General features: G+C 46.2%; 1 protein-coding gene across 1 annotated transcript; it reads right to left on the reverse strand.

The window, feature by feature from the left end:
• Positions 1–1,304: 1,304 nt before the first annotated feature.
• On the reverse strand, positions 1,305–7,216 carry lg18h8orf74 (linkage group 18 C8orf74 homolog). The gene is made up of 6 exons (XM_029688756.2): positions 7,108–7,216; positions 4,388–4,577; positions 4,131–4,251; positions 3,890–3,992; positions 2,076–2,237; positions 1,305–1,837 (listed from the first exon to the last, which is right to left on the reverse strand). Exons 1-6 carry the CDS (start codon positions 7,153–7,155, stop codon positions 1,613–1,615), a joined length of 849 nt encoding a protein of 282 aa, XP_029544616.2. The 5' UTR covers positions 7,156–7,216; the 3' UTR covers positions 1,305–1,612.
• Positions 7,217–14,158: the final 6,942 nt, after the last annotated feature.

Raw genomic sequence — 14,158 nt, forward strand, 5'->3', positions numbered from 1 at the left:
GATCAGATGAAATTTTATGACCAATTTATGCAGAAATCCAGGTATTTACAAAGGGTTCACATACTTTTCCTTGCCACTGTATACACTGATCCTATATTCCAGAAATGTTCCATACGCACAAAAATATTATTTTCTCGCATTTTGTGCACAAATGTGTTTACATCCCTGTTAGTGAGCATTTCTCCTTTACCAAGATAATCCATCCACCTGACAGGTGTGGCATATCAAGAAGCTGATTAAACAGCACGATCCTTACACAGGTGCACCTTGTGCTAGGGACAATAAAAGACCACTTTAAAATGTGCAGTTTTGTCACACAACACAATGCCACAGATGTCTCAAGTTTTGAGGGAGAGTACGATTGGCATGCTGACTGCAGGAATGTCCACCAGAGCTGTTGCCAGAGAAATGGAATGTTCATTGAGCTGCCTCCAATATTGTATGTGAGAATTTTGGCAGTACGTACACACCACGGGTAACCAAGCCAGCCCAGGAACTCCACATCTGGCTTCTACACCTGCAGGATCGTCTTAAGGGGGGGAGTATTTCTGTCTGTAATAAAGCCCTTTAGTGGGGAAAAACTAATTCCGATTGGCTCGGCCTGGCTCCCCAGTGGCTGGGCCTATGCCCTCCAAGGCCTATGCCCTCCTAGGCCCATTCCCTCCTAGGCCCATGCCCTCCAAGGCCCATGCCCTCCTAGGCCCATGCCCTCCTAGGCCTATGCCCTCCTAGGCCCATGCCCTCCTAGGCCCATGCCCTCCTAGGCCCATGCCCTCCTAGGCCTATGCCCTCCTAGGCCCATGCCCTCCTAGGCCCATTCCCTCCTATGCCCATGCCCTCCTAGGCCCATGCCCTCCTAGGCCCATGCCCTCCTAGGCCCATGCCCTCCTAGGCCCATGCCCTCCTAGGCCCATTCCCTCCTAGGCCCATGCCCTCCTAGGCCCATGCCTTCCTATGCCCTCCTAGGCCCATGCCCTCCTAGGCCCATTCCCTCCTAGGCCCATGCCCTCCTAGGCCCATGCCCTCCTAGGCCCATTCCCTCCTAGGCCCATGCCCTCCTAGGCCCATGCCTTCCTAGGCCCATGCCCTCCTAGGCCCATGCCCTCCTATGCCCTCCTAGGCCTATGCCCTCCTAGGCCCATGCCCTCCTAGGCCCATTCCCTCCTAGGCCCATGCCCTCCTAGGCCCATTCCCTCCAAGGCCCATGCCCTCCTATGCCCTCCTAAACCCATGCCCTCCTAAGCCCATGCCCTCCTAGGCCCACCCATGGCTGCACCCCTGCTCAGTCATGTGAAATCCATAGATTAGGGCCTAATTTGATTGGATTTTTATTTTGAGTCCTTATTTGGACTAATCTTCCATTACAATAAATGTATAATACAATCACATTTTCACATATAACACACTGTTACAAACAAACATGATACACTGACATATTGACAAGATACATTTATTTATTTCAATTGACTGATTTTCTTATATGAACTGTAACTCAGCAAAATCTTAGAAATTGTTGCATGTTGTGTTTACATTCTTGTTCAGTATACTTTATTACTGATTTTTGTGTCAGCATGGCCTCTTCCCCCTCTCACCTCATCTTGGTCCTCTCACCTCATCTTGGGTTTAGCTGCGTGTATGACCCCGGTGGGATCCTTCGATTGTGTGAGGTCAGGGTGTGTGTGTGGTCAGGGTGTATAGAGTTCTCCCCGGTGGTAAGGGCTGTGTGTTGCAGGCTGAGCTCCAGTAGGTCATGCACCAGGCTACTCTCCTTCAGCAGCCTCCCCATCAGCAGCTCTCCTGTGGCCCTCACAGTAGACCGCACTAGGTCTGCCACCTCCTGGAGAAACAATACAACTTCATACAGTACACAGTGGTGTGGCTGAATTCCATTTCAACTCAGTCGATTCAGGAAGTAAACTGAAACTCCAATTTCTAATTCCAAATTCATCTTATAGGAGACATTGAGGAAAATTGGAATTGAAATGGAAATTCAGTTTACTTTCTGAATTGACTGCATACAAAAAGAAATTGACCACAATCTGGGGTGGTGATGTGTGTTTAGAGTGTGTGTCTACCTCTCTGTCGAGTCTGCGGTCATTTAATGTGTCCAATCTGACCTCTGACCCCTGTGGCCCCTCCTCCTCTCTGAGCCTCCGAAGTTCCTCCCTCTTCTGTTGCTTGGCAACCTGTAGCAGGGCACACACACGCTGGCGCTCCAACGCACACTCATCATCACCCTGAGACAGAACACTCATCATCACCCTGAGAGACAGGACACACTCATCATCACCCTGAGAGACAGGACACACTCATCATCACCCTGAGAGACAGAACACTCATCATCACCCTGAGAGACAGAACACACTCATCATCACCCTGAGACAGAACACACTCATCATCACCCTGAGAGACAGAACACACTCATCATCACCCTGAGACAGAACACACTCATCATCACCCTGAGACAGAACACACTCATCATCACCCTGAGAGACAGAACACACTCATCATCACCCTGAGAGACAGAACACACTCATCATCACCCTGAGACAGAACACACTCATCATCACCCTGAGAGACAGAACACACTCATCATCACCCTGAGACAGAACACACTCATCATCACCCTGAGAGACAGAACACACTCATCATCACCCTGAGAGACAGAACACACACATCATCACCCTGAGAGACAGAACACACTCATCATCACCCTGAGAGACAGAACACACTCATCATCACCCTGAGACAGAACACACTCATCATCACCCTGAGACAGAACACACTCATCATCACCCTGAGAGACAGAACACACTCATCATCACCCTGAGACAGAACACACTCATCATCACCCGGAGACAGAACACACTCATCATCACCCTGAGACAGAACACACTCATCATCACCCTGAGAGACAGAACACACTCATCATCACCCTGAGAGACAGAACACACTCATCATCACCCTGAGAGACAGAACACACTCATCATCACCCTGAGAGACAGAACACACTCATCATCACCCTGAGACAGAACACACTCATCATCACCCTGAGAGACAGAACACACTCATCATCACCCTGAAAGACAGAACACACTCATCATCACCCTGAAAGACAGAACACACTCATCATCACCCTGAGACAGAACACACTCATCATCACCCTGAGAGACAGAACACACTCATCATCACCCTGAGAGACAGAACACCCACATCATCACCCTGAGAGACAGAACACACTCATCATCACCCTGAAAGACAGAACACACTCATCATCACCCTGAGACAGAACACACTCATCATCACCCTGAGACAGAACACAATCATCACTGAGAGACAGAACACACTCATCATCACCCTGAGAGACAGAACACCCACATCATCACCCTGAGAGACAGAACACACTCATCATCACCCTGAGAGACAGAACACACTCATCATCACCCTGAGAGACAGAACACACTCATCATCACCCTGAGACAGAACACACTCATCATCACCCTGAGAGACAGAACACTCATCATCACCCTGAGAGAACACACTCATCATCACCCTGAGAGACAGAACACCCACATCATCACCCTGAGAGACAGAACACACTCATCATCACCCTGAGACAGAACACACTCATCATCACCCTGAGAGACAGAACACACTCATCATCACCCTGAGAGACAGAACACACTCATCATCACCCTGAGACAGAACACACTCATCATCACCCTGAGAGACAGAACACACTCATCATCACCCTGAGAGACAGAACACACTCATCATCACCCTGAGAGACAGAACACACTCATCATCACCCTGAGAGACAGAACACACTCATCATCACCCTGAGAGAGAATGTAAATGCGCACATACACATCCACACTTCCTGTATCACCTGTGCCAGGGGGAGGGGTGTTGGGGGCACATGAACCTCCAGGTGTTTCTGATTGATTGACCGGTGACTGGTCCCGACCACCACAGCTTGTAGCAGTCGTTGACTAAATGTCAGACATATGAACAGAACTCTGTGATATTTACCATTACATCATAGTCAAAGAAAAAACATGAGCTGACGCACACCCAAATAAAGAGAGTACCACACTCTATATATAAACTCCCAGTAATTTATTGGTTACCTAGTGACACAAGTGTCAGACAGGAAGTGGAAGACTGCTTTGTGGTGGGCAGGAGGTAGGCGGGGCAAACACTTTGTCAGCCAATCTGAAATTAGGGCTAGCACTCTGGGCGGGTCCAAATCTGGGGGAGACGAATGAAATCGCAAACTCAATATAAATTATGACATTATTTTATATTATAGAAATGGAGCTGCAGTCAATTTGAATTATTAATATATAATATATATGTATAATAAAGACAATAGATAACTACTGACCAGCTAGCTGAGGGAACAGGTCTCTAGTCATCCCGGCCACTGCTCTCACAGCACTCCAGGCCAGGCCGCGGTCGACGGCGAACATGGCACACTCGTAAACAAACTGTTGATGGGCGCTCTGCCATACAGCGTCCCCAGAGAACTCAGGCCACGAGAAGTGACCGCTTAGCTGCTGCACACCCTCCTCTCTCTGACACACACAAGTTGATTAGTGAACAGAGTTCTTTCTGGAAACATATTTTATCTGTATGAAGTCTGAATTTTACGGAAACTCACATACACTAAAGATATACTATGGACTAGTTGATAATTGTTTAATGTCACTTCTTGGCTTGTAATGATTCATAAACATTATAATCGAATATTATCTCAGGAAACCACACAAATCCTTTGTTTTAGTTGCAAACTATTTGTTTTTTTTTGTTCATGGTGTGAGGAGTTGTGCCCTGACTGGCCAATAACAATGTCATTTCTGGGCTATATTTCTGTCCAATTACTGAAACCTATTTTGTCTCAAAGAGCACCTCTGTAGACAAACGTTGTGTAGGTCCTATAGCCTCTATAAAATTGAGTTTTTCCAAGAAAAGACGCATACATTAGGAGCAGGGGAAAAATATAGCACAGTATTAGAGGTTAACTTATTGTTATTCTCTGAATGAGAAGCATAGATTTTTTTCTTCTAATTTGGCACTCAGAAACTAAAGGCCATGAGTAACTTGGTCTAAAATAATGGCACAGATTGGCCTATAGGTGGCGCTGTGATAAGCAATCTCACTTCAATCCGTCACCCATTGAAACTTCGAGTCTTTATTATGTCCTCCATTTTGGAAATGTTGGATAACCTTATTCTCATGAACCATAAGAAGTAACACCAAATTCAGTATGTAAGCCCATGGTACATCTCTAAACTTAGTTTGAGAAAAACTAAGAGATTGGTTAAGAGATAAATCAGGAATTATGATTTTTACATGTCCATAAAAACCCTTTGAAAATCCTCTTTAAAATGGCCTATCAACTTGAAAACTGTAGGGTAACCTGATGAACCATGTTAAATTTGACATTGATATCTTAAAAAAAAAGAAAAAGGAAACTATTAACAATGAACTTCTTTGACTATGTAACGTTAATGCTTAAAATCTTCTTCTTTTTCTCATTCAAACATGGCCACGCTATTACAAGTAAATGCATATTAGCACATATGCTAAAAATACTTCCAAAATCTTATTCTCATTAAACCATAGGACCAAATGACACCAAATGTATGCCCATGGTACATGTCTTAACATAGTTTGAGAAAAGATAAAGGATTGGTCAAAAGATGGCTGAGTTTTTGACAAAATTACCCCCAAAACATATGTTATATGTCAATTTAAACTACTGTAAATCCACTCCACAGTGGTCTATCAGCGACCTGCCACCCCCAAGCTGTGAAAGTGTGTTGAATGATTACTCGCTTCAAAGTCGGCCATACCAGAGCTAAAATAACTAAACCAATGGACCATGGGGCCATGAACAATGTGGAATATAGTATATCTGTATAATCACATATTGTTGCCTTATTATGTGATGTAAATGTAGTGAAAAGTGGATGTTTTATTTGGGAAAATCCTGTGGCTTGGAACGCTAATGTAGAGTGTACCAAGTGAGATTATAATTATTTACACAAGCAGATTTCGACAAAAATAAAGTCCCAGAATTCGAAGATGACGGCAAATATACCATTAGCCTACACTAACTCTGAAAATATTGAACAAATCATAACATAAATTGACCCCGAAATTGGTATATGAACTCAAAACATTAAGCAATGACTTCACTTGCGTCATCCTTGAGGTATTGAGTGATAAACATGGTCATGTTTTTCCCTGATGAGGAAGATAGTCCCTAGCCTACATAATACAGCGCTTGCTTTGTTATCCAACTGATCTTTAATAATTTCTGTCATCCTGTCAACCCTGTTCATTGCTGCTCGCTGCTATATCTGTATGTATTATTGTTGTTGTTGTTATTATTTACAACAATAATAATAATATGATCGCATGGATAAAGGCACACACCGCGCACAGAAACACGAGCCCTTGCTGTGCGCGCACGATCCATCATGCATTGTTGTGTGCGCAGGGCGCTTGTTTCTCTACTGAAGGTAAGATAGTTAAAGAGATAGACAGCAGATGTTATCCTGATACTGTGTGGCAGAAATTCTAATGCACTGGATTAGCTACGATGTGTGTGTTGTTTTCAGAGCCATCCCACCAGTCTCATCAAATATGTGCGATTCGGCTGCTAGAGAACTTGTTGCTTTAAACAGGAGGCTACCGACTGTGTGTGTGTGTGTGTGTGTGTGTACATCGCAAATATCTCTAAAATGAAATCCATAATTTCTCGGCCTCCCTTCACACCTGTCAATCCTCTCCCCTACCCTCGATGATCTCGTCCTGTAGCCTAGATCAGTGAATATCGACAGGCTACCAATCGTCGCTTACCGCTTGCATGCCGACTAGTCTACCCTAAATGTCAAGTTGTAACGAAGTTAACTCGTTAACGTTACATCATGCAATTGACTAACAGTACATCACGAATAGCCTGCATGTTGGATATCGTAGGCAAATCGTGTTTTAGTGACGCTCCAGTAATCCGCACAAATCACGTATTGTTTATCGTCGTATTCTCTAAACCCGGAGTTGCATTTATGAATGCCGTTTTTGTGTCTTTAATTTTACCTGAAGTTTGGCAATCTCCGCCATCTCTGCGTCTGTCAGGGAGGCCATTGCAGCGTTGTCAGGGGGGGGCGTTTTTGTTGCTATGGGAACCACGGCGCAGGTTTTGACATTGGCTGATGACGTCGCCTGACTGGAATTTCCAACTCATTTCAGTATTCTGATGTCTATTTCTAGCAGTTTATGCAGGTGTCTATTTCTAGCAGTTTGCTTGGTATACCTGAGTTAACCCATAAACATCATTCTATGTCTTGTCTGCTTCTTAGTTGAGTTGACAACCTGCAGTGTGTGTGTGTGTGTGTGTGTGGTGTGTGTGTGTGTGTGTGTGTGTGTGTGTGTGTGTTTTATGTGTGCCTGTGTCTGTGTGTGTGCCTGTGTCTGTGTGTATCTGTGTTTTTGTCTGTCTGCCTGAGTGTGGGGGGTTAATTCCCCGTGAACACAGATGGCTCAGACGTTCTAATCCCTTTTCTTATGAATCCCACCTCCTCTCCTCTCTCCTCTCCTGTTGGGATCATAATTAGATAAATGGTGTGAGCAACAGAGCGAGAACCGGAAACAATACACCTAATATTATTTCAGGGCCATTAACGGAGAGAGATAACGGAATGCATGCTGTGCAGACCGGGTCATGGACAGAACTGGGAGTTTACCTTTTCCGTATCTGACCTGGAGTTTACCTTTTCCGTATCTGACCTGGAGTTTACCTTTTCCGTATCTGACCTGGAGTTTACCTTTCTGTATCTGACCTGGAGTTTACCGTTCTGTATCTGACCTGGAGTTTACCGTTCTGTATCTGACCTGGAGTTTACCGTTCTGTATCTGACCTGGAGTTTACCGTTCTGTATCTGACCTGGAGTTTACCGTTCCGTATCTGACTTGGAGTTTACCGTTCCGTATCTGTGGATTACATCAGAGACTCTGCTTCTTGCTGTGGATTATAAAGCAGAGACTCTGCTTCTTGCTGTGGATTATAAAGCAGTTTCTGGTAAATGACCTGAGGAGTTGACTGGTTGAATCATCTGTTTCTGGTAACTGTGACCTGAGGAGTTGACTGGCTGAATCATCTGTTTCTGGTAAATGACCTGAGGAGTTGACTGGCTGAATCATCTGTTTCTGGTAAATGACCTGAGGAGTTGACTGGCTGAATCATCTGTTTCTGGTAACTGTGACCTGAGGAGTTGACTGGCTGAATCATCTGTTTCTGGTAACTGACCTGAGGAGTTGACTGGCTGAATCATCTGTTTCTGGTAAATGACCTGAGGAGTTGACTGGCTGAATCATCTGTTTCTGGTAACTGTGACCTGAGGAGTTGACTGGCTGAATCATATGTTTCTGGTAAATGACCTGAGGAGTTGACTGGCTGAATCATCTGTTTCTGGTAAATGACCTGAGGAGTTGACTGGCTGAATCATCTGTTTCTGGTAAATGACCTGAGGAGTTGACTGGCTGAATCATCTGTTTCTGGTAACTGACCTGAGGAGTTGACTGGCTGAATCATCTGTTTCTGGTAAATGACCTGAGGAGTTGACTGGCTGAATTATATGTTTCTGGTAAATGACCTGAGGAGTTGACTGGCTGAATCATCTGTTTCTGGTAACTGACCTGAGGAGTTGACTGGCTGAATCATCTGTTTCTGGTAAATGACCTGAGGAGTTGACTGGCTGAATCATCTGTTTCTGGTAACTGACCTGAGGAGTTGACTGGCTGAATCATCTGTTTCTGGTAACTGACCTGAGGAGTTGACTGGCTGAATCATCTGTTTCTGGTAACTGTGACCTGAGGAGTTGACTGGCTGAATCATCTGTTTCTGGTAAATGACCTGAGGAGTTGACTGGCTGAATCATCTGTTTCTGGTAACTGACCTGAGGAGTTGACTGGCTGAATCATCTGTTTCTGGTAACTGACCTGAGGAGTTGACTGGCTGAATCATCTGTTTCTGGTAACTGTGACCTGAGGAGTTGACTGGCTGAATCATCTGTTTCTGGTAAATGACCTGAGGAGTTGACTGGCTGAATCATCTGTTTCTGGTAAATGACCTGAGGAGTTGACTGGCTGAATCATCTGTTTCTGGTAACTGACCTGAGGAGTTGACTGGCTGAATCATCTGTTTCTGGTAAATGACCTGAGGAGTTGACTGGCTGAATCATCTGTTTCTGGTAACTGACCTGAGGAGTTGACTGGCTGAATCATCTGTTTCTGGTAAATGACCTGAGGAGTTGACTGGCTGAATTATCTGTTTCTGGTAAATGACCTGAGGAGTTGACTGGCTGAATCATCTGTTTCTGGTAAATGACCTGAGGAGTTGACTGGCTGAATTATCTGTTTCTGGTAAATGACCTGAGGAGTTGACTGGCTGAATTATCTGTTTCTGGTAGAGAAGAAGCCAATGAGTTATTTAAGGTAAGCACAGGAGAATAGCTACAGAGTGTGTATGTGTGTGTTATTTATTTAGCCTATAGCTCCTGTGGTGAGGTGGATTAAGGTGTTTGTTCAGGTGAGTCACAGCTGCTTAGGAAGGGATGAGGGTCAGAGAGGGAGGAGGGAGGAGAGAAGAGGAGGAGGGAGGGAGGGAAGAGGAGGAGGGAGGAGATAACGAGAGTGGATATGAGAGGGGGAGGAAGGACTCAGAGGAGAAGACAAAAATAACAGACCAGAAAACAGAGGAGGGGTGAAAGCGAAGGTGTTGAGATATTGGGTTAAGAGAGCGGGAAAAGGGGAGTTGACAGAAAGGAGGAGATTTTTGAGATGGAGACAGAGTTGTGAATCTGACCCCACAAGAGACACTATTCCTGGTTCAACTGTCTAGTTCCTGTCATCACAGGAAGTTGACAGGCTTCTATATCCCCCCCAACACACACACACACACACACACACACACACACACACACACACACACACACACACATACACACACACACACACACACACACACACACACACACACACACACACACACACACACACACACACACACACACACACACACACACACACACACACACACTCTCTCTCTCCAGTGGAGCAGGTGTCTCAAAATTGCCAAGGCGGATCTGAAAAATACACACAGGAGAGACACTATTTTTGGTGTTCTTGTCAAACCAGTCAGTCTCCAGCCTTACCAGGAGAGGGCTCTGTCGTTGCTAGTTATTCTCCTTACCAGGAGAGGGCTCTGTCGTTGCTCGTTATTCTCCTTACCAGGAGAGGGCTCTGTCGTTGCTAGTTATTCTCCTTACCAGGAGAGGGCTCTGTCGTTGCTAGTTATTCTCCTTACCAGGAGAGGGCTCTGTCGTTGCTAGTTATTCTCCTTACCAGGAGAGGGCTCTGTCGTTGCTAGTTATTCTCCTTACCAGGAGGGCTCTGTCGTTGCTAATTATTCTCCTTACCAGGAGAGGGCTCTGTCGTTGCTAGTTATTCTCCTTACCAGGAGAGGGCTCTGTCGTTGCTAGTTATTCTCCTTACCAGGAGAGGGCTCTGTCGTTGCTAGTTATTCTCCTTACCAGGAGAGGGCTCTGTCGTTGCTAGTTATTCTCCTTACCAGGAGAGGGCTCTGTCGTTGCTAGTTATTCTCCTTACCAGGAGAGGGCTTTGTAGTTGCTAGTTATTCTCCTTACCAGGAGGGCTCTGTCGTTGCTAGTTATTCTCCTTACCAGGAGAGGGCTCTGTCGTTGCTAGTTATTCTCCTTACCAGGAGAGGGCTCTGTCGTTGCTAGTTATTCTCCTTACCAGGAGGGCTCTGTCAGTTATTCTCCTTACCAGGAGAGGGCTCTGTCGTTGCTAGTTATTCTCCTTACCAGGAGAGGGCTCTGTCTGTTGCTAGTTATTCTCCTTACCAGGAGAGGGCTCTGGGTTATTCTCTGTCGTGCTAGTTATTCTCCTTACCAGAGAGTTATTCTCCTTACCAGGAGAGGGCTCTGTCATTGCTAGTTATTCTCCTTACCAGGAGAGGGCTCTGTCTTTGCTAGTTATTCTCCTTACCAGGAGGGCTCTGTCGTTGCTAGTTATTCTCCTTACCAGGAGGGCTCTGTCGTTGCTAGTTATTCTCCTTACCAGGAGAGGGCTCTGTCGTTGCTAGTTATTCTCCTTACCAGGAGAGGGCTCTTACCAGGAGAGGGCTCTGTCGTTGCTAGTTATTCTCCTTACCAGGAGAGGGCTCTGTCGTTGCTAGTTATTCTCCTTACCAGGAGGGGGCTCTGTCGTTGCTAGTTATTCTCCTTACCAGGAGAGGGCTCTGTCGTTGCTAGTTATTCTCCTTACCAGGAGAGGGCTCTGTCGTTGCTAGTTATTCTCCTTACCAGGAGAGGGCTCTGTCGTTGCTAGTTATTCTCCTTACCAGGAGAGGGCTCTGTCCTTACCAGGAGAGGGCTCTGTCGTTGTTAGTTATTCTCCTTACCAGGAGGGGGCTCTGTCGTTGCTAGTTATTCTCCTTACCAGGAGAGGGCTCTGTCGTTGCTAGTTATTCTCCTTACCAGGAGAGGGCTCTGTCGTTGCTAGTTATTCTCCTTACCAGGAGAGGGCTCTGTCGTTGCTAGTTATTCTCCTTACCAGGAGAGGGCTCTGTCGTTGCTAGTTATTCTCCTTACCAGGAGAGGGCTCTGTCATTGCTAGTTATTCTCCTTACCAGGAGAGGGCTCTGTCGTTGCTAGTTATTCTCCTTACCAGGAGAGGGCTCTGTCGTTGCTAGTTATTCTCCTTACCAGGAGAGGGCTCTGTCGTTGCTAATTATTCTCCTTACCAGGAGGGCTCTGTCATTGCTAGTTATTCTCCTTACCAGGAGAGGGCTCTGTCGTTGCTAGTTATTCTCCTTACCAGGAGGGCTCTGTCGTTGCTAGTTATTCTCCTTACCAGGAGGGCTCTGTCGTTGCTAGTTATTCTCCTTACCAGGAGAGGGCTCTGTCGTTGCTAGTTATTCTCCTTACCAGGAGGGGGCTCTGTCGTTGCTAGTTATTCTCCTTACCAGGAGAGGGCTCTGTTGTTGCTAGTTATTCTCCTTACCAGGAGGGCTCTGTCGTTGCTAGTTATTCTCCTTACCAGGAGGGCTCTGTCGTTGCTAGTTATTCTCCTTACCAGGAGAGGGCTCTGTCATTGCTAGTTATTATCCTTACCAGGAGAGGGCTCTGTCGTTGCTAGTTATTCTCCTTACCAGGAGGGGGCTCTGTCGTTGCTAGTTATTCTCCTTACCAGGAGAGGGCTCTGTCGTTGCTAGTTATTCTCCTTACCAGGAGGGCTCTGTCGTTGCTAGTTATTCTCCTTACCAGTAGGGGGCTCTGTCGTTGCTAGTTATTCTCCTTACCAGGAGAGGGTTCTGTCGTTGCTAGTTATTCTCCTTACCAGGAGAGGGCTCTGTCGTTGCTAGTTATTATCCTTACCAGGAGAGGGCTCTGTCGTTGCTAGTTATTCTCCTTACCAGGAGAGGGCTCTGTCGTTGCTAGTTATTCTCCTTACCAGGAGAGGGCTCTGTCGTTGCTAGTTATTCTCCTTACCAGGAGAGGGCTCTGTCGTTGCTAGTTATTCTCCTTACCAGGAGAGAGGGCTCTGTCGTTGCTAGTTATTCTCCTTACCAGGAGAGGGCTCTGTCGTTGCTAGTTATTCTCCTTACCAGGAGAGGGCTCTGTCGTTGCTAGTTATTCTTCTTACCAGGAGAGGGCTCTGTCGTTGCTAATTATTCTCCTTACCAGGAGGGCTCTGTCGTTGCTAGTTATTCTCCTTACCAGGAGAGGGCTCTGTCGTTGCTAGTTATTCTCCTTACCAGGAGGGCTCTGTCGTTGCTAGTTATTCTCCTTACCAGGAGGGCTCTGTCGTTGCTAGTTATTCTCCTTACCAGGAGGGGGCTCTGTCGTTGCTAGTTATTCTCCTTACCAGGAGAGGGCTCTGTCGTTGCTAGTTATTCTCCTTACCAGGAGAGGGCTCTGTCGTTGCTAGTTATTCTCCTTACCAGGAGGGCTCTGTCGTTGCTAGTTATTCTCCTTACCAGGAGGGGGCTCTGTCGTTGCTAGTTATTCTCCTTACCAGGAGAGGGCTCTGTCGTTGCTAGTTATTCTGCATACAGTCTTCAACTTCCACCTCCAGCTGCCAACATTTATGTATCTGGCAATTGCTAGATGACATGACAGAGAAAGAGAGACAGAAAGACAGAAATATAGACAGATAGATGAGAAAGACAGAAAGATAGACAGGAGAGAGAGAGGGACAGAAAGGAGAGAGAAGCGGACAATAGAGAGAGAGACAGAGAGAGAATGTGTACCACATACATTCCCCCCTCAGAGTCACCCAACTTCAATGAAGAGAGTTTCTCCATTCTAGAGGGGGAAATTAGTCACTTTCAGGCCCAAGGCAATGTACTGGTCTGTGGAGACCTGAATGCTAGAACAGCAGAAGAACAAGACACTATAAACAGTCATGGGGATAAACACCTACCAGGAAGCAACCACCTTTCCCACCCCACATACCCCCAAAGAAACAACTATGACAAAGTGAAAAACAAAACGGAGTACAGCTCGTGAAGCTCTGTCGAACACTGGGTCTGTACATAGTGAATGGTAGGCTGAGAGGGGACTCTTTTGGTCGGTACACCTACAGCTCTGTGGAACACTGGGTCTGTACATAGTCAATGGTAGGCTGTCGAACACTGGGTCTGTACATAGTCAATGGTAGGCTGAGAAGGGACTCTTTTGGTCGGTACACCTACAGCTCTGTGGAACACTGGGTCTGTACATAGTCAATGGTAGGCTGTCGAACACTGGGTCTGTACATAGTTAATGGTAGGCTGAGAGGGGACTCTTTTGGTCGGTACACCTACAGCTCATCCCTTGGCAGCATCACTGTAGACTACTTCCTCACCGACCTAAACCCAGAGTCTCTCAGGGCCTTCACAGTCAGCCCACCAACACCTCTCTCAGACCACAGTAAAATCAGAGTGTATCTAAGAAGAGGGGAACCCAACCATGAAGCATCACGGCCCAATAAATTACACGGTACAAAACAGGCCTATAGATGGAGTGCAAACAGTACAGACATCTACCAAAAAGCAATTGGTAGCCAAAAAATACAATCTCTC

Source organism: Oncorhynchus nerka, linkage group LG18 (genome assembly GCF_034236695.1).
Source record: "Oncorhynchus nerka isolate Pitt River linkage group LG18, Oner_Uvic_2.0, whole genome shotgun sequence".
NCBI classification, from domain to species: domain Eukaryota; kingdom Metazoa; phylum Chordata; class Actinopteri; order Salmoniformes; family Salmonidae; genus Oncorhynchus; species Oncorhynchus nerka.

What these genes read in the sequence shown, in the direction of transcription:
- lg18h8orf74 (XM_029688756.2), bottom strand. Translation starts at nt 7,155, where the DNA reads ATGGCCTCCCTGACAGACGCAGAGATGGCGGAGATTGCCAAACTTCAG. An exon ending in CCTGTTCCCTCAGCTAGCTG is followed by an intron (nt 4,252 to 4,387) that starts GTCAGTAGTTAT and finishes CGTCTCCCCCAG; the next exon opens with ATTTGGACCCGCCCAGAGTG. An exon ending in ACCGCAGACTCGACAGAGAG is followed by an intron (nt 1,838 to 2,075) that starts GTAGACACACAC and finishes TTGTTTCTCCAG; the next exon opens with GAGGTGGCAGACCTAGTGCG.